This window comes from Pelodiscus sinensis, chromosome 1 (genome assembly GCF_052426305.1).
Source record: "Pelodiscus sinensis isolate ZL-2025 chromosome 1, ASM5242630v1, whole genome shotgun sequence".
NCBI lineage: Eukaryota > Metazoa > Chordata > Testudines > Trionychidae > Pelodiscus > Pelodiscus sinensis.
In genome coordinates this window covers 146,603,265-146,623,308 of record NC_143052.1, presented here as the reverse complement: position 1 = coordinate 146,623,308, position 20,044 = coordinate 146,603,265, and the positions used below count along the sequence as shown (strand labels likewise).

At 44.6% G+C, this 20,044-nt stretch overlaps 1 protein-coding gene across 4 annotated transcripts in view; it reads right to left on the bottom strand.

Annotated features, from left to right (window-relative positions):
• The window catches only part of POLQ (DNA polymerase theta), a 134,130-nt gene that overhangs the window by 54,745 nt on the left and 59,341 nt on the right, over nucleotides 1–20,044 (bottom strand). For all 4 annotated transcript variants that reach the window (XR_012897156.2, XM_075905142.2, XM_014578482.4 and 1 more), the window contains exons 16-18: nucleotides 15,329–18,564; nucleotides 13,204–13,350; nucleotides 11,831–12,027 (exon numbers count right to left, since the gene is read on the bottom strand). Coding sequence is in view for 3 of the 4 variants with exons in the window: in XM_075905142.2 (XP_075761257.2) it covers nucleotides 11,831–12,027; nucleotides 13,204–13,350; nucleotides 15,329–18,564 (3,580 nt within the window). In the remaining variant the exon portion in view is untranslated. The remainder of the gene's footprint in view (nucleotides 1–11,830; nucleotides 12,028–13,203; nucleotides 13,351–15,328; nucleotides 18,565–20,044) is intronic.

Below are 20,044 nucleotides of genomic sequence, written 5' to 3'. Positions count from 1 at the left end.
TTTCCCATTTGTATATTGGCACTAGTAATAAGGAATCAGCAAACCAAATTCTATTTTCACTAATCCCTGTATAAGTCTACTGTATTTAATGAAATCAAAATTCTACCCTGAAACTGAAATATAGTGTAATAGTCCTGTTAATACTGCATAGCTATAAGAGAATCCAGCTCCTTTTCTCAGAATCAAACTGCAGAGCAAAAAGAAGTTTTAAAAAATTATCTTTGTAAGATAAGTCTTCCTGGTGGATTCCTTCCTGCTGTTGATTAATATTTGTTTTACTCTTTCGGAGAAGGTATTTTCAGCATCTTGGAGCCATGAAGGAGCCACACATGGAGGTGGAGTTTGTGTGGTTCAGGATGGAGAATTCTGCTGTGATTCTGGGAAAGAATATGGAGTTGAGGCGGAAAGGCATATGGATCCACTATCGTCATTCAGTGGAGGTAAGGATACCATGTTTTGTCTCGACCACGCTGGTACAAGGAGAATCACATTGGCTCGTTCTGTTCTGATTTTGATGATGACCTTGTGGAGCATGGGAAGGGATGGGAATGCGTAGAGCAGTGGTCCCCAACCTTTTCAGGTTGTCGGGCGCCAGGGGGCGTGGCCGTTCACCCGCCGGGCGCCAGGGGGCGGGGACACATGCATGCCCGGGGGCAGCCCCCCCCAGCCGCATGCCCGGAAGCAGGGCCCACCGCATAGTCACGCGCCCGGGGCCGGCGCCCCCCCCCCCACCAAACACCGCACGCCCGGGGCCGGTGCCCCCCCCGCCGCGCGCCCGCGCGCCCCCCCCCCCCGAGTGCCGCGCGCCCCCCCCCCCCCCGCCGAGCGCCTGGGGCCGGCGCTCCCCCCCCCCCCCCGCAAGCGCCTGTGCGCCATGTGCCCGGGGCCATGCCAGCCCCGAGCACCTGGCGGGCGCATGGAAATGCTCCCGCAGGCGCCATGGCGCCCGCGGGCACCGTGTTGGGGACCACGGGCGTAGAGTAACGGTGTGTCCCATTTGATGGAGAAAGCATCCCCAAGTGAGTGCTTCCCTAGGGCTACTCTGGAACAGTAGAGGCGGCATTTGTGGTTGGCCCTGGTTGCGAAAAGGTCTGTGTCTAGTTGGCCCCAGAGATGAAATATGCAACTCAGGGCCTGTGTGTCTATTTCCCATTCGTGGTGGTCATAGAACTTGCAACTGAGGGTGTCTGCCATGACATTTAACATTCCTGGGAGGTAAGTGGCTGCAGGGGTAATATGGTGCACCAGGCATCAATTCCATAGTTTGAGAGCTTCCATACATAGGGACGGAGATCATGCACCGCCTTGCCGATTGATGTAATACATGTAAGTAGTATTGTCCATCACAATGCTGATCATCTTGCAAGCTATATGGTACAGGAAATGCCTCACCACTCTCTGTTCTAAAACGTTGATATGGAGCATTGGCTCGGTAGACTCATAGACTTTAAGGTCAGAAGGGACCATTATGATCATCTAGTCTGACCCCCTGCACAGTGCAGGCCACAAAATTTCACCCACCCCTCCTAGAATAATCCTCTCACCTATATCTCAGATATTGAAGCCTTCAAATACTTTGAAGACCCCAAGAAGCAGAGAATCCTCTAGCTGTGATCTGTGCCCCATGCTACAGAGGAAGGCGAAAAACCTCCAGGGCCTCTGCCAATCTACCCTGGAGGAAAATTCCTTCCCAACCCCAAATATGGCGATCAGCCCTGAGCATGTGGGCAAGACTCATCAGCCAGACACCCAGAAAGTTCTCTATAACAACTCCTATCATCCCTCCATTGACCTATTTCCCACTGATAATGAATGGTCAATTAGTTACCAAGATCATGTTATCTCATCAAACCATCCCCTTCATAAACTGATCTAGTTTAATCTTGAAACCAGATAGATCTTTTGCCCCCACTACTTCCCTTGGAAGGCCGTTCCAGAACTTCACTCCTCTAATGGTTAGAAACCTTCGTCTAATCTCAAGTCTAAACTTCCTACTAGCCAGCTTATATCCATTTGTTCTTGTGTCCACATTGGTATTAAGCTTAAATAATTCCTCTCCCTCCCTGGTATTTATCCCTCTAATATATTTAAAAAGTACAATCATGTCCCCCCTCAGCCTTCTTTTGGTTAAAGTAAACAAGCCAAGCTCCTTGAGTCTCCTTTCATAAGACAGGTTTTCCATTCCTCGGATCATCCTAGTGGCCCTTCTTTGTATCTGTTCCAGTTTGAATTCATCCTTCTTAAACATGGGAGACCAGAACTGCACACAGTATTCCAAATGGGGTCTCACCAATGTCTTGTATAATGGCACTAACACCTCCTTATCCCTAATGGAAATACCTCGCCTAATACATCCCAAGATCGTATTAGCCTTTTTCACGGCCATGTCACAATGGCGGCTCATAGTCATTCTATAATCAACCAGGACTCCGAGGTCCTTCTCCTCCTCCGTTACTTCCAACTGATGTGTCCCTAGCTTATAACTAAAATTCTTGTTATTAATCCCTAAATGGATAACCTTACACTTCTCACTATTAAATTTCATCCTATTACTATCACTCCAATTTACAAGATCATCCAGATCTTCCTGTATGATATCCCGATCCTTTTCTGAATTGGCAATAGCTCCCAACTTTGTGTCAGCTGCAAATTTTGCCTTAGGCTGTGAGGGCTCCTACATGGCATCCTTATCCCATGAGTGATGCATCGGCCATCATGGTAAGTGTCAGGGCCGCTGATGGAATGGAACACCGGTTAGAATTTTGTGTGGATTCATCCACCAGTCCATGGAGTTGAGGACCCATGGCGGAATGGTAACTGACTCTGGAGAAATGTAAAGTGTGGCAAGCCAAGACTAAAGGCACCTCATGTGGAGCCTTGCCAGTCTGACAACATAGGTTGTAGCGGCCATGTGGCCTAAGATATTCGCGAACTCTCAAGGTGGGGGTCACACATGCTCCTTCTATGAGGCTGCACAAGGTCTCAAATTTGTGTGTGGGAAGAGTCAACGTAAGAATGGCCATATTGGATCAAACCAAAAGTCCATCCAGCCCATTATCCTGTCTGCCAACAGTGGCCAATGCCAGCTGTCCCAGAGGGAGTGAAAACCGAACAGGTAATGATCAAGCTATCTCTCCCCTACCATCCATCTCCACCCTCTGACAAACAAAGGCTAGGGACACCACTCCTTACCCAGAGTGGCTAATAGCCAGGGCTTGACAAACCCCAGCGAGAGCCACTCGCCAGCCCTGCACTGCACATGCACCAGACCAGCACTGCGCATGCTCGAAGTGCCGGTGAATGGGGCACTCGGAGTGACCGGCTGAAATCTACTTGCCACAGGCGAGTAGATTCAGAGGTTTGTCGAGTCCTGCTAATAGCCATTAATGGACTTAACGTCCATGAATTTATCTTGTTCTCTTTTAAGCCCTGTTATAGTCCTAGACTTCACAACCTCTTCAGGCAAGGAGTTCCACAGGTTGACTATGCGCTGTGTGAAGAACTTCCTTTTACTTGTTTTAAACCTGCTGCCCATTAATTTCATTTGGCGGCCCCTAGTTCTTTTATTTATTTGTTCCCATAATATCTTTTCCTTATTCACTTTCTCCACACCACTCATGATTTTATAGACTTCTATCATATCCCCCTCCCCCCTTAGTCTCCTCTTTTCCAAACAGAAAAGCCCTAGTCTCTTTAAAAAGTCCCAGTCGCTCTGGATGTGTCGGTATCAATGTTTGCTCCTAGAGCTTGGGTGGGATGGAGAGTGGATTTCTCTTAATTTATATGGAAGGCAAGCCAGAGGAGGTCTGAGGTGGTGTTGACCATATCTTGTGTCTCTTGGAAGGACCTGCCTTTTATGAGAAAGTCGCCTAAGTATGGAAATATTATGACTCCCTGATGATGTAGGTATGCCGCCACGATGGCTAGTGTTTTGGAAAGAACTCTGGGAGCTGTTGAAAGGCTGAAAGGGAGCACTCGGTATTGGTAATGGTGAAGACTAACTGTGAATAGTAGACGCACCTGTGGGCGGGATGAATTGTTATGTGAAAATATGCATCTTGGAGGTTGAAAGCTCCATTCTCTGTTCTTTTTCTGTGTTAGAAAATAAGGTGAGTAGAAACCTCTCCCTTGGAACTCAGTTAGCAATGGTTCTATGACGCCTAACCGAAGAAGGTGAAGCACCTCTTGCTGAAAGAGGGTCTCATGAGAAGGGTTACTGAAGAGGGATGGGGTGAGAGGATGGGTACGGGGAATGAAAGTGAAAGGGATGGAGTAACCATGAGTGGATGAGTTCCTGGACCCATTTGTCCGATGTTATTTGTGCCCATTGTTGTAAAAAGGGGCAGAAGTGGTGGTTGAACTGTTGATAATTGTCCGATAGTGTGACCGCAAGGAAAGTGTCTTTCTGGCTCTTGACCAAACCTTCAGATCTGCTGTTTGGACGTAGAAAGTTGGGCTGCTGACATTTGATGTTGAGGTCTACATTGTTGGGGCCTGTGTTTTTGTGGCAAGTCATACCTTAGTTGTTGCCTGCATGGCTCCCCGGGTCTTTGATAAGTGTTGTACCTGGCTCTCTTGAAGGGCAGGCATATAAATGCCCAGGGTTCTGAAGGTCATGTGGGAGTCCTTCATTGAATGAAGTACCTCATCAGTTTTTCCCTTGTCGAAGGGCAGATCTTCAACCTTTTGCTGCCAGTCCCTTAGTACCCCTGATGCTTAGAGCCAAAATATTCTATGCATCACAATAGCCGAGGCTGTGATGCGGGTAGCCGTGTTGTCTACATCCACTGCGGACTGTAATGCTGTGCAAGAGACTGTATGGCCTCCTGCATGATGTTGAGGATAGGCCTTTTGTGTTCAGACAGGCATTGTATGAGCTCTTGCAGCTTTAAGTAGTTGGACTAGCCATAATCCGCTAGCATGGCAGTGTAGTTTGCTGCTCTGGGGAGTAAAGTGGCCAAGAAGTATACTTTGCATCCCATAATGTCCATTCTTTTGTGGTCCTTGTCATGTGGTGTAGTTCTGATATTTGGTTGTCTGGATCTGTGTCTAACAGAATTGACTACTAGGGAATTTGGTGGCAGGTGAGTGAAAAGGAAGTCCATTCCCTTTGGTGTGATGAAGTACTTCTGATGCACTCTCTTATTGGTAGGCGTGATGGACGCTGGGGTTTGCCAGATGTTGTCGGACAGGTTCATAATGGCCTAGTCCATGGGGAGGGCAATCCTGGAAGATGTGAGAGGTTGCAAGGTTCACCAGATGCGGTATTGTTTTTCCTTGGATCTCCTATAAATCCCACTCTTGCGCTAATTCCACTCTCTTAAAAAGTTCCTGGAACTTTTGTGTTGTCCATTGGGGGTGGGGTAGTGGAGATGACCGCCTCGTCTGGTAAGGAAGAAGAATTATGCACAGGGGACCTGTCTTCACCTTTGTATAAAGAGTCTTCCATCTCAGTTTGGATAGGGGAGTTCGGTAGGCTGACTACATCGCAGACGTAGGCTGGGGAGAGTGGGGTGGTTCTCTGGATGTTGTGGAAGGCACGGCGTGGTGACTCTTCCTATGAGAATGTGACTCCCATAATTGTCATCACCCAGAGTAAGGTGGCAGCGGGTATGCATAATGATGTGCATACCGGGGTGGTGGATAGGAATACATAATAGGACAAGTATCCTAAGATGGAGCGCTCTGTGTTGGGCTGGCATGTTGGGAGGAGAACCAGATGCCTAGCTCAGTGCCGGCTTCGTTTGGGGATGTGGCATAATCGGTGATCTATGTGACCACACCGATTGTATAGAGGAGCATGGAGACAACGGTGCTGTGGTGCTGATGAAAGATTGCTAGTCAATGGAGACTTGCATCATAGTTGCTCCCATATCGGTGCCGGGGTTTGTGTAATACTCGGTGCCATCGGTGTAGGTGGCACTGATTGCTCGAGAGGTGGCATCTCGGCACAGGGTCTCTGAGGTGTTGACAGGTGTTTGTGAGAAATAGGTGGTGCGGCCGGTGCAGTCAGTGCTGGTTGTTTTTGTTTGGGCTCCGAGTGCCCTCTCTTATGCAGTGCCGGCAGCTTGAACGGTGCCACACCAGAAGTGTCAGCTCTGTCCGCGGTGCTGACTCTCATGGAAGTCGGTGCTGAGGGTAGTGATCTGGCTGGGGACGGCATGTTTGAGACAGATTTGCCAAAAGAGATAAAGAGATGAGTTTTGTCCATACTTTTTGGCTCAGATGTTGATTTTGAAGTAGATGATGTATCTTCAGAAGGTGGCTGGAGCAACTTTTCATACAGGAAGGTTTTTAACCAGTTGGTGTGGTTGCGGCATGCTCTGGCTGTCAAGTTGGAGCAGTGAGTATACTAGTGTCTGGTGAGCTTCTCCAAGGCACTTTATGCACGAGGATTGCCTAAGACGGGCATAGCATCTCAGCAAGATTCACACCTCTTGAAGCTGGGAGATCCTGGCATTGGTCCACTGGTTCTCCTGTGCCTAATGACAGACTTTTTTTTTTTATATTGTAGGTTTGGGGGGGAGGGAGGGTCTAAAACTTGGAAGTATGAGGAAACCAAGGAGAATTAACAGTTTTGTCTATTTTTGTTGAAATGGGTGAGAGAAGCAGCTCCATCTGCTGCCAAGGACTGTAGAGAAGGAACAGAGGGAGCCGCACCGCACTTGAGCCTAACTGACACCAATAGCACGAGGGAGCGCCACGGCGGAAACTGATAGAAAAATCTCTGGTCGCTGGTGCAAGGACACACCAGTACCCAAAGTGCAGCAGCCACGGGGACACTGCTTGAAGAAGAACTAACAGTTCCAGGATCAAATACGTTGACTTTACAACTTCTAACAGCAGAAAAATGTAAGAATGAATCGGGCCATTAATTCTTATCTTCCAGGGAGAGGGTCTGATAGATGGAAAGGGAATGCCTGAGAGAAGGCTATCAGTATGCCAAGTGTGTGCATCTGAAAAATGGCAAAACAGGAAGCACAATGTGAAAACACTATCCTGTAATAAATATCCACCATTCAACATCTGATCAGAAGCTTGTATTGCCCTTTTATAGTGCTAGGAAGACCTCCATATTGATTTACTTGCTTACATCAGTATGTTGGAGACACAGTCAGAAAGGAAAGCAGCTCTGCAAAGATCATACTATCGAAAATGTAGTACAAGACATTGCTGACCTGGGATCTGGGGGTTTCAGTGGTAAGAGAGCTTCCAGACCAGGAGTCTCAAGGCCAGGGCTCAGATGAAGCCCCCCACTCACCTGGATTTGGCCCCTGAGACTCAGAGCTCCACACTCCTTCCCCCACCCCTGCATCCCAGCACTGAAAAGTCCTTGCTGGCGCTCCAGCTCCCCTATGGGAGCCCCCCCCCTCAGGCTTTGGTGTGCAAAGGTAATATGGGGAGTATTTTAGTGTCTTTCCCCTTCTCATTTTTTAACTTGTTTAAAATTATTTTACTCTTTTTTTCATTACATGTCATACTGTGATATGAACTTTCAAAGTCTCCATACACACACTGTGACAGAGTCAGATCAGAAAGATACAAGAGGGTACAGAAGAGAGGTATATTATCCTCAGAATGAGTAAATGTCTGTTCCCAGGATAAACTGGCAGGAGCTAGTCCAGAACCAGTGACAACTTGCCAGAATCAATCAGGGCAATTAAGCACCTGGAGTTTATTAAGTGGACTTACAAAGTCATGTGAGCCAAAGCTACTTAGAATGCCTATGGTCAGTTAAGAACCAGTTGAGACTTGTTATAAAAAGAGCTTCTCTGCACTTGCGTATGAGGAGCTCAGAGGACAGATGGAGCACTGCAGAGTCTAGGAGGAGCACCAGCAGGTACTAGGAGAGAGAGCATGAGAGAAGGAAGGTGCTAGGGAAGGTGTGGGGAAGTAGTCCAGGGGTTTTGCAGCTGTCTTGCAGCTGATATTGGAGACCTGTATAGGCAGCTGTTATTACAGGGCCCTGGGTTAGAACCCAGAATAGAGGGTGGCTCCAGGTCTCTCTCCTACCTCCCCCACCACACACACACACACACACACACACTTTCCCATTTCCACTTGGGGAAAAAAACTGGATGGAGAAAAGAATGGGGCCTAGACATCCCAGTACTAATTGGAGGGGTCCTCCAAGACTGAGGAGTTTGGATTTCAGCATATAAAGTATAGAGGGAACAATCATGAGTAGCAGCTCAACAAACAGCAAGCTGATGCCCTAGATGAGGTGCCTAAATGGAGGGCTGCTGTGAGCTGCTGAGGCAAGTAATCCCCTTTAAAGTGCAGGATCCACCAAGTTTGAGTAGGAGCTTTGTCACAACACTTAGAAACGACAGTGCTTTTTACTAAACAGGGCTGGGTTGGTTTTTAAATCTTTCAACCACTTTAATTTATTTCCAACCACTGGAAATCAGTTTTTCTGAAAATGAGGGACTGCTATCAGCAGTGAGAGTCACGAAAGAAAGTTCTTGTGCAGGATTCCCTCAGATCTCTGCCTACATACCTCTTCTGCCATTCCATCACAGGCCTCTTGTGTCAGTGGAATAAAAGCATTGCCACTAGGATTTATATGAGATCCAAACTTATTTTCTAAATGAAGACATGAAGCCAGCCACTTACAAGTTCACAAAATACTAAAAATGGAAGGGACCTCGAGAGATCAACCCCTCACAGCAGGACCAAGCACCATCTAAATCATTCCGGATAGATGTCTATTCAACCTGCTCTTAAATATCTCCAGTGATGGAGATTCCACAACCTCCCTAGGCAATTTATTCCAGTGTTTAATCAGCATAACAGTTGGGACATTTTCCTAATGTCCAACCTAAACCTCCCTTGCTGAAATGTAAGCCCACTGCTCTTTGTCCTATCATCAGAAGCCAAGAACAATTTTTCTCCCTCATCCTTGTAACATCCTTTTAGATACCTGAAAACCACTATCATGCTTCCCCTCAGTCTTCTCTTTTCTAAATTAAGCAAGCCCAATTCTTTCAGTCTTCCTTCATAGCTCATGTGTTCTAGACCTTTCATCATTTTTGTTGCTCTTCTCTGGACCTTCTCCAATTTCTCTACCCCTTCTTGAACAGTGGTGCCCAGAATGGGACACAATACTCCAACTGAAGGTAAGGTGGTGGAGTGGGTTCTGGCATGGCCTAGCGGATAGGGCATGCACCTGGGGTGGGGTGGGGTGGGGTGGGGGATGGGCTCAAGCCCCCACCCTAGCCCAAAGAGTGCAGAGTAGAGAGGAAGAATGACTCCTTATGTCTTGCATCCCAGAATCATGTATGTATTTTTTACAATGTCACACTGCTGACTTATATTTAGCTTGTGGTCCACTATGACCCCTAGAGCTCTTTCTGCAGAATTCCTTCCTAGACAGTCACTTCCCATTCTGTGAGAGAGAAACTGATTGTTCCTTTCTAAGTGGAGTACTTTGCATTTGTCCTTATTAAACTTCACCCTGTTTACCTCTGACCATTTCTCTAGTTTATCCAGATAATTTTGAATTATGACCCTATCCTGCAAAGCACTTGTAACCCCTCCCAGCTTGGTACCATCTGCAAACCTAAATAATACTACTCTTTATGCCATCATCTAATTGTTGAAGATACTGAACAGAACCAGACCCAAAACAGACCCCTGTAGATCCCCACTTGTTATGCCCTTTCTGCATGACAATGAACCATTAATAACTAATCTCTGAAAACAGTTATCCAGCCAGTTATGCACCCACCTTATATAGACCCATGTAGGTTGTATTTCTCTAGTTTATTGATTAGAAGGTCATGCAAGACCATATCAAATGCTTTACTGAAGTCTAGGTATACTACATCCAACACCTCTCCCTTATCCACAAGGCTTGTTATCCTATCAAAGAAAGCTATCAGATTGGTTTGACATGATTTGTTCTTTTCAAATCCATGGTGGCTGTTACCTAGCACCTTATTTTCCAGATGTTTGCAGATCAATTCCTTAATTACTTGCTCTATTATCTTCCCTGGCACAGAAGTTAAACTGACTGTAGTTTCCTAGGTTGTTCTTATTTCCTTTTTTATAGACAGGCACTATATTTGCTCTTTTCCAGTCTTCTGGTATCTGTCCCAACTTCCATGACTTTTCAAAGATGATAGAGAGGGTATCTGAGCCTTAAGCTATCAGCTACTTGAGTGTTCTAGGATGCATTTCATCCGGCCGTGGAGATTTGAAAACATCTAACTTTTCTAAGTAATTTTTAACTTTTTTTTATTTTAACTTCTAACCTACGCCGTTTCCACTAGCATTCACTATGTATGGCATCCCGTCATCATCAAACTTCATGGAGAAAACCAAAACAAAGTAGTCATTAAGCACCTCTGCCATTTCCAAGTTTCCTATTATTGTTTCTTCCTCTTCACTAGGCAATGGGCCTACCCTGTCCTTGGTCTTCCTCTTGCTTCTAATATGTGTGCAGAATGTCTTCTTGTTACCCTTTATATCTCTAGATAGATTGAGCTCATTTTTTGCCTTTGCCTTGCTAATCTTGCCCCTACATACTTGTGTTGTTTGCTTATATTCATCCTTGGTAATTTGTCCTAGTTTCCACTTTTTATATGACTCCTTTTTTATTTTTAGATCATGTAAGAGCTCCTGGTTATGCCAAGGTGATCTCTTACCATACTTTCTATCTTTCCTATGCAGTGGAACAGTTTACTTTTGGTCCCTTAATAAAGTCCCTTTGAAAAACTGCTGATTCTCTTCAATTGTTTTTCCTCTTAGTCTTGCTTTCCATGGGATCTTACCTACCAGCTCTCTGAGTTTACTAAAATCTGCGTTCCTGAAATCCAGTGTCTATTTTGCTGTTCTCCCTTCTACCATTCTTTAGAATCATGAACTCTACGATTCCATAATCACTTTCATTCAAGCTGCCTTCTACTTTCAAATTTTCAACCAGTTCCTTCCTATTTATTAAAATCAATCTAGAACAGCTTCCCTCATAGTATCTTTCTCAACCTTCTGAAATAAAAAATTGCCTCCAATGCAGTCCAAGAACTTACTGGATAATCTCTGCCCTGCTGTGTTAGTTTCCCAATAGATGTCTGGATAGTTCAAACCCTCCATTATCACCAAATCCTGTGCTTTGGATGATTTGTTAGTTGTTTAAAAAAATGCTTCATATACCTCTTCTGCTTGGGTAGGTGGTTTGTAGTAGACCCCTAGCATGACATCACCCTTGTTTTTTATCCCTTTTAGCCTAACCCAGAGACTCTCAACATGTCTGTCTCCTATGTCCATCTCTCCACGTCAGTCCAAATGTATACATTTTTAATACATAAGGCAACTTCTCCCCCCTTTTTTCCCTGCCTATCCTACCTGAACATCTGTAACTCGAAAGTGTTCGTAACTCAGATCCTATAGAGTTACATGGCGACCGCGCTGTTCGTAAGTGCGGATTGCCATTCGTAACTCGGATCTGCATTTACGACCAATTTGGTCGTAAGTGGAGGTGGTCGTAACTCAGGAAGCAGCTGTATTCCAATCATGAGTATTATCCCACCAAGTCTCTGTGATACCAACTGTCATAGTTGTGTTTATTACCACTTCAAGTTCATTTTTTGCAGACACTGAGAAACTTACTATCAACAGTAAGTAAATGTAAATTATTAGTTAATGTGGACTTCTATTACTTTTAGCTGTGAATAACATTAAAAACTTGACAAATGTTTGTTTTCAACTCTAAATGTAAGACTAAGAACTTGAGAGCAAAATAATAAGCACTAAAAGCTACTCAGACTCACTGGTTTAAATAATGAATGGAAGTTCTAACAAGAATAATTTTTTTAAAAATTTCTGAAACCTTTGGATCCTCGAAACTTCCCTCCAGGGAGATCCCACAAGCCAATAGAAGTGTCTTATAATGCTGGATGAGGTTGTACATGATAAGTGAGTGCTCCCCCTCAGATTCTTTCTGCAAGCAGGATTGTACTTGACACAATCTCTCAGTCACAGACAGGTCCTGATCCAAAGGAGGGGGTGCCAAGCTGGCACTGATTTCTGAGATAAAAGGACAAATTAGTTTATTTATTTGATTAGATGACTTACCTGGTGTTGCCTAGGTCTTTCAGGGCAGGGGGCTGTCAGTGTGGGGGATGCAGGAGTCAAGGCAAGGCCTTGGGCATGTGGGGGGGACGGGAGCATGGCAGGAAGCTGGGGGCATGGGAGGGTCTGAGAGTTAGAGCTGGGGGGCAAGGAGGGGCTCAGGGTGGACAGTCCCATGCAGTGGTGCTTTCTCTTCCCCCCCCCCAGCCACCAGGGGCCTTCTGTCTCCCCCTAGTCCCTCATGGACACCAGGGGCCATTTGTCTTCCCTAGTCCCCTTGCCAACCAAGGGCCTTCCCCTCCCCTCCTCTCTGGCACTGCAGCCAAGGGCCAGGAGGGGTGTAGGGTTTGGGGCAAGGGAGCCACTTATCTAAGTCTGGTAGCAGACAAGATGGGGAATCCCTAGACCTGCTGGCCATTCTTTTGGTGGTGTGGTGTGGCTGCCCCCCAGTGATCATTCTGTACATAGCTCTCCCATGCAGGCTTGCTGCCCCCAATGACCACTTTCAGTATCCTGTCTCTCCTCTCTGTCCCATCCCTTTCCATGTTATGGAAAAGAGTCTCATTCTCAGCACTTCCCATTTTCTTGGCACAACCAAACCCTGACCCTGATTTGATACAACACAGAACACTAAAACTAGAAGGGACATTGAGAGGTCATCAAGTTTAGTCCCCTGCCCTCACTGAAGGACTAAGCACCATCTAGACCATCCCTGATAGATGTCTATCTAACCTGCTCTTAAATATCTCCCTAGGCAATTTATTCCAGTGTTTAACCACTCTGGCAGTTAGGAAGTTTTTCCTCATGTCCATCCTAAACCTCCCTTGCTGCAGTTTAAGCCTGCAATTCAATGCTTTCTTGATTTTTTAATGTAACCAACTAACTTCACTGCCTCCTTTAGAAATGGAGGAACAGAAAGTATAAAAACAGTGGCAAACAATTCTCTCTCAGCCCTGGGTGTTAATAATCAATATAGCTGATTATGTTTATCATGCAACTGAGCTGGGATAGGATTCTGATAGGGGACATACTGTTGGAAACCATATCCCAAAAGGGATGCCATCTCCTCACGGTTCTTCCCTGATACGTGTGGTGGTGTTCAGTTTGGTCTGTCTGGCAACGCTCACTTACCAGTCTGGCGATCTTGCTTCTCCTGCAATGAGATATAATAGGCGTCCTTTCCACCCCAGCACACAGACAACCCAACCACCAAGATGTCTTCACAGCCTTTGATAGGAAACCCATCATCTTTAACCTGGAACCGCTGGGGAGATCGTACTAAACAAATGTTTTAACAGTTATATTTCTAAAACAGCATCCAAATACAGTGTGTTCAATTGAAAATCTAATAAGGAAACACCCCAACAGAGTCTGGAATTCTCCAAACTGAACCAATGCTTTAATTCTCTTATAAGCATTAGACTCTCTCCATATCTCAATTCTTTTTTTAAATAGTGACTTTAGATAGCAAGGTGCCTGACACAGCCAAACTACCACTTAGGATTCCTTAAAGAGAGTTGGCTTTCTGCTTCATAGCATACCGAAGAATTGGAGTATAGGGTTACAGGTGGAACCTCTCTGGTCTGACATGATTTTAGTTAGCCGGATGTGTTCTGTGATGTTATTTAGTTCTAATTAATCCCTACATGTCTTCTAAAAGCACAGTAAGCAGTGGAAGTGTTGGTAATGTTGCTAGACAATATTGACCTCCCGTGGTTTGGCAAATTCTCTGGTTTGGCACTGGTCAGGTCCTAAGGTCCCAACTAGAGAGGTTCAACCCGTACACTTCCCTAATCAGCACTGGGACACATCTCATTTTTAGATAAATGCATTGATTACATTTCTGCTGCTGAGAACAATTTTTTGGTTTGGTTCCTATATTCAGGCAAATTGTCCACAGTGTTTAACTTCCTGGTCTTTTGTGGTTTGGGAGGAGGGGTTGTAAGATAGGAATAGAGAGTAAAATTAACAAATCAGTACATGTTGTAATATTTGCGATCAGGCACTGAGAACTTCAGAGAAAATCTGCTGCTGATGGGTCCATCTCCTTCCCTGAAATACATAGAAGGAAGCTGCTGCTTGCTCATACTTCTTAAAAGTTGGGGGTAAGGGTGTGGCAAAAGGAGTTCTTCCTCTAAGAGAACTCTGCTTGAATTTGCCTCCCAAAGGCTCCTGAATGCCTGCCTTCCTTCCACTGCATCAGATCCTTAGGAGAATTGCAGTATATGAATACTAAAGATGAAAAAGTGCTGAAGCACAGCAATGATCTGAGGGACTGGGGACTAGAATGAGTTTCATATCTAAACAATTAAATCGATCCAAATTAACTTTTTTAAATTGGAAGGTACTTAACCTCTGATTAGCCTACAATGTCTAAGGAATACTGCCTGACTAGCAGCAGTCATTAATCAGTTGCTTATACAGGCAGTCCCCGGGTTACGTACAAGACAGGGACTGTAGGTTTGTTCTTAAGTTGAATTTGTATGTAAGTCGGAACTGGTACATATTGTAGGGGAAACTCTAGCCAAACATTTCTCCAGAGCTCAGTTTTATTCTCCCACACCCCACTTCCCTCAGTCCTTTATTCTCAAGCTGCGGTGTCTGCTGAGAAAAGCCGCTACGCTTCTCCCTGGTCTGCTGGGGGGAAGCAGCTACTGCAGGGTTGCCTCACCCCGTTTGTAAGTAGGGATCCGATGTAAGTCGGATCCATGTAACCCGGGGACTGCTTGTATTTGTTTCTGAACTTAACATTTTTTCTGAACTTGGTACCAAGATGAAGCCATTTATATATCTCCTGTTTCACCAGAAGGAGGCTATAGCACCATTCCATTTTAAAGTGAGTGGTGTGATCAGTTTTCAGATCGTATTTGTTCTGTGCGCTAACTGGTCTGAGTGTGTGTTCTTATAAATATGAAAAAGAGTCTGGAAATAAATATAGGAAGCAAGTACTTAATGACTGCTCTAGGGTGGTAACCGTGGCTGTCTTAAAAAATGCTGAGGCCAATCCACACTCCAGCCATCTTCCTTTTCCCAAATCCAACTTATAAATGATTCACCTAATACCATTCATTCTTCCCTCCTGATCCCAGCTCCATCCTTCTATAGTGTGTCTCAGTACTCAATTCATATGGAGTCTTTATCCTCTTATTTAGATCAATCCAAAGGAACAAATTTATAACAATTTCCACTGAGCCTGCAAGTTAAACAGAGTACTGTTTATAATTTAGTGTAGTAGGAATGTGAAAGAGGAACTGACCTTGTTTAAATCTGCCACCTATAGTTGACATGGGGGACAAGAGGCATTTTGTTCTTTCACAAGCCAGTGAAATGGCAAATCTGCTTTTGTTCCTCCATTCTCTGATGAAGGTATGGAAGAGAGCTTTGTCACTTGCTACATCAATAATAGAGAAACTTTCAGCACTGCAGGAAACAAGTGGCAAAACATCTTGAGATAGTTGCAGTGAAAAGCTTTGGTCTATAACAGAATTGTCTTTTACAGTGTTAGTCTCAAGCAAAACCTCACATGTTTCTTCAGTCCCAGGATTAAATGGCAGTGTTTTTATCAGGTGATCTGAAGTAGATTTGCTATTTTTCAATGGTTGAAAAGATGGGACTTCATCTATGTGGCTAACATTTTTGTTTTTTTCAAACATTAGAGAGGATGTGCCAAAACTCTTTGGAACAGGTTCTTTAGGAGATGTTTGAGGTATAAATCCATTGCTGATATCTAGCTGGGGGTCAGATAATCTGTTGCTTCCCTTGAGCAGCAGATGGTTGTAAGCTGGTTTCTGAACATCCAGAACTCCCTTATTGCTCTCTTTAACTTTGAAATAATTCTTTAAACCCTGGCAAGTGGATGACGACTCTCTTGGACAACAGCTGAATTCAGAAATTGCTCCAGGCTCTTGTTTACTATTTGAGTTTACTAACTTTCCTATTGAGGAGAAGACTTTTGGACTTAAAACAACAGGTTTATTATCTGAAGGACTAGGCCACCTGTCTAAAATATCTTGCAACTCTGGGCTTAAGTTAAATGAATGATCAGACCATACCACTGGATTGGTATTCTTTCCCACAGCTTGTTGGGCATTCTGGGGTCTTTCACCTTGATCCAGTCTTGAGTCCTCTGGTCTGTGATCATTCTCCTCATGCCTTGTTTTTCTTAACCCTAGTTCAACAAGAACTGCAGATGGACTGTCTCCTTGATATGGAGGTAAGTCTACATTACCTAAAGCTTCAGCCATCTGGAAAGAATCTATATCAGAGAATATAACAGACTCATCATCACACGGTGCTGGATGCTGCTCACTGACGTTTATATCGACAGTTAATACATCCTGAATAGGCCCCAAGTTCTGCTGATGCAAAAGATCATCAAGAGAGCTAGAAGTGGCTTTAGAAGAAAGAGTCACAACTTTCTGTTTCCCAGATTCTGCCCCTTGAGCTTCACCTGCATGCATAGTTGGAGAGCCACTGACATTATTGAAGCTTTCATCAAAAAGTAAACTGCCACTGAAATTCAGACTAGTTTCAGGAGGCGGGTGGCACTCAACTTGTACAAGCACAGTGTGAGGGTGCTGGCCATTGCAGGGAGAGACTGCCTTCTGAAGATCTTTAGAGACATTTTCCTTAACTGAATTTTGGGTCTGATAACCTTGTAAAAAGCTATATAGTTGTGAGTCAGTGAAAGAACAATCATTTCCTTTAAGACAAAATGCAGATTCTGTGCATTTCATTGAAGACTGTACATTAGTGCTTCTAGAGCCCAAAGCATTAGTGCAATGTAAATCTGTTGTTTCTTTCATAGTATTTGCTGTCCCCAGACTTGAACAGACCACTTTTCTAAGTGCTGCAGCTAGCTTTTCATCTGCAACATCTTCATTTTGTAAAGTGCTGGCACAGTGTAGTTTCATGGAAATGTTCTGCACAGGTATCTTTGTCCGTTCTGTCTCTTTTTCTCCCCACTGTTTTGCAATTTCAGCTGCCATCAGCTGCTGTAATATCCTATCAGTCTGTGTATCCAACTGGAAGCTGTCTTCAAATTCTTTGGAAACTGAATACAGATCAGGAGAATAGCCATTTTTAACATCTTTTGGAACACAAAGAGCTCCAGATTTTACCGTAGAATCTTTCAAAAAATCCTCTTGCTTGTTATCTGCTTTACCTCCAGTTTGTAACATTCCACTGGGCTTTTCAAAACTTGTTTTGCCATCATTTTGAATTTGAAAATGGAAAGATGTATTCTCTTCAGGATAAAAATAAACTGTTTTCTGTTTGCTAATACCGATGCTCCCATACATGTTTGCAGAACTGCTGTCTGCCTCATTACAAAGATATGTGCCTAGAATCATTTGTTGTTTGGAATACATCTTTTCAGCACAGTTTTTAACTGATTGGATGTTGTTCTGTTTTAAATCACTGTTTTCATTTTTTGCTGACCTGCTAGAAATTCCCAGGTTTCCCATATTATCATCTATCACCACATTCATGGGTGGAGCATCCCTCATTTCAGTATGCCTAGCTTCCAGACCAAGCACTGTTTCTTTAGGACTGGCTTTATTAGAGATGGAAGGTTCTGTAAGTAATTCCTTCATTATCTCTTTGCTTTCTGGTTGCACTTTATTCACCTGTAAAGATTCTGAACCTTTGACAGTGAAACTCTTGTGAGAAGATGATTTGTTCTCTCCAAATCTTTTTTTCCTTTGGTGTGAAAAAGATGTATCTTTAGACTTGCTATGGCTAGATACAGAGGGCCCATTTAACTCTGTTGTGTGCATCACTGACTTATCAAGTCGGAAATGTTTTGGATCAATGCTTTTGCCCTCAATTTGGCTGAAACTAGTGTCCATAGTCATCCTGCACCCAGATGTTTTAGAAGTTTTCTGTGAAGTGCAGTTCAAGGTTGGTCTTTTTCCTTTTTGAGTAGGGAATTCTTGAATAGTTGCTGCACTGCTTTTGGTCAGAAAAGTAACTTCCTTGTTTTCTTTACCTTTTCTCAAATTTGGCCGCTTTCTAGCATTGCATGTGATGGAATCACCATTTCTTTCCTTTTTCTGGGTGTGATCTTCCTGCAGTTCGCTATGGGACCTGGAGTCTGATACACTAGCATTTAACAACCTTTTATGTCCCTTTTTAATATTTGATGACTTCCCAGCTTGAAAATTGGTGCCGTTATCAGTTAGAATTCTGTACCTTTCATTGCTGAATACTTTCAAAGTCCCGAGTGAACGTTCCCCATTCTGTTTATATTTTCTGTCCTCCAGCTCTGATTCACTGCTGGTCATGGAAGATGTATCAGACTCAAGAAAAGAATCTGGATTCCACTGCACTCCCATCCTAGCCAAGTCCTGCTGTAGGAGTATTCTAGCCTCCTCCACAATAAGGGATGCTGCTTCACCTTCGGTTAGGCCCTTCATTCCCGCCATCCAGATACAGTGGGTATTCCGACGCTCTTCGGCTGCCTCTTCATCTTCATCCACTGCCCTACGAATGCTAATAGAAAGAAAACAACTTAAAATTAGTTGGAAAGTTGTTTAGAAACAAATAATGAGCAGTCAAAGCAACCAGTATCATACTATTGTACTTTTATCTTCAACTAGAATACTAGTTTCAATGAAATATGTTTCTGGACCACACAGGCTGCACCTACTAGGAAATGAATATGTTTGTTTTTAAAAGGTGAATGTAGTGCTAGTCAAGGTAGAAAAGAGTGATCATGCTAAGGCTGCAGTGCAGTGTCCCCATGCAGGCTTCCTTTCAGTCTTCCCTTGCTCTGATGAAAACAAGGAGCAACTCATGTAATAGTAATTAATTTTGGACTCAAAGTCAATCTCACTCCTGAGCTGTTGTTTTACTATGTCAGCTCACAATCAATCCAGTCTTGAAAGACTACCAGGTGGGGCATGCCCATTAATTTCAATGAGCACTGTGCACAAAGGAACCCACAGGAAGCAATTAGGATTTCCTCATATGGACAGCAGCTTACAAGGAAATGGAATCAAAGCCACCAAAAGCAATCACCAATATCACTTTCCTTTGATGTAGTCCATACAAAGTTTAGAAAAACTGCAGGTAAATCATATTCATAGCATAATGGAACACCTAACAACTACATCAGTTTTGAGTGTCAGAACAGGGTCCCTGTAGGAATTTAAGCAGCTCACCTATGTAGACATGATTATTCCTTAGGCCATTCTGTGACAAAAAAATTAAAAATTCTACCCCAAACGATTAAAAATTGTGCGCACAATATTTAAAATTCTGCACATTTATTAAATAAATGTTGAGGATCCAGCATGGCAATGGGGAGCACAGGCTGCACAGAGGTGGGAGATCACTCTGCAGCCTCCCCATGCCTCCAAGACAGGGACTCAGATGTGAGGCTGCACCCAACCCTGACAACACAAGCAGCAGGCCTGTCCCAGAAACAGTCCTAGGTCCTGCCTGTCCATGTCAGGTGCACTAGGTATGGACAAGCAGGCTCAGCAAGGCAGGATCCAAATTTCGAGGGGCTAAGTGTGGGGAGATCCAGGTGTGGATTGAAAAGGTTCCATGTGGGGTCATCCGGGTGCAGGTGGCTCAGTGGGGGATTCAGGTACAAGGGAGATCTGGATACACAGGGCCTTGTTGGGGGTTTTGGGGTGCAACAATAGTGGGACTGTGCAGAGGGGTCCAGCTGAAGGTGACTGAGCTCAGCAGGAATGGGAGAAAGGTCCTGAGTTTGAGGGCATAGAGCTTGGCAGAGTAATCTGGGTGTCAGGGATTCCAGATGCTGGGGGAGTAGGGCTCAATGTTGTGGTGATCCAGGTGTAGTTGGTTGAGGCTTGGTGGGGTGGGGATCTGGGAGTGGGTGGCTCATCAGGGGGTCCAGCTGCAGGGGGAGTGGGGCTCATTGAGGATGGGTGTTAAGTGTGGGAGAGGTGAGAGTGTGGGAGAGGGGGATCCTTCCCTCCTCCTGCAACTGAGGAAAGAT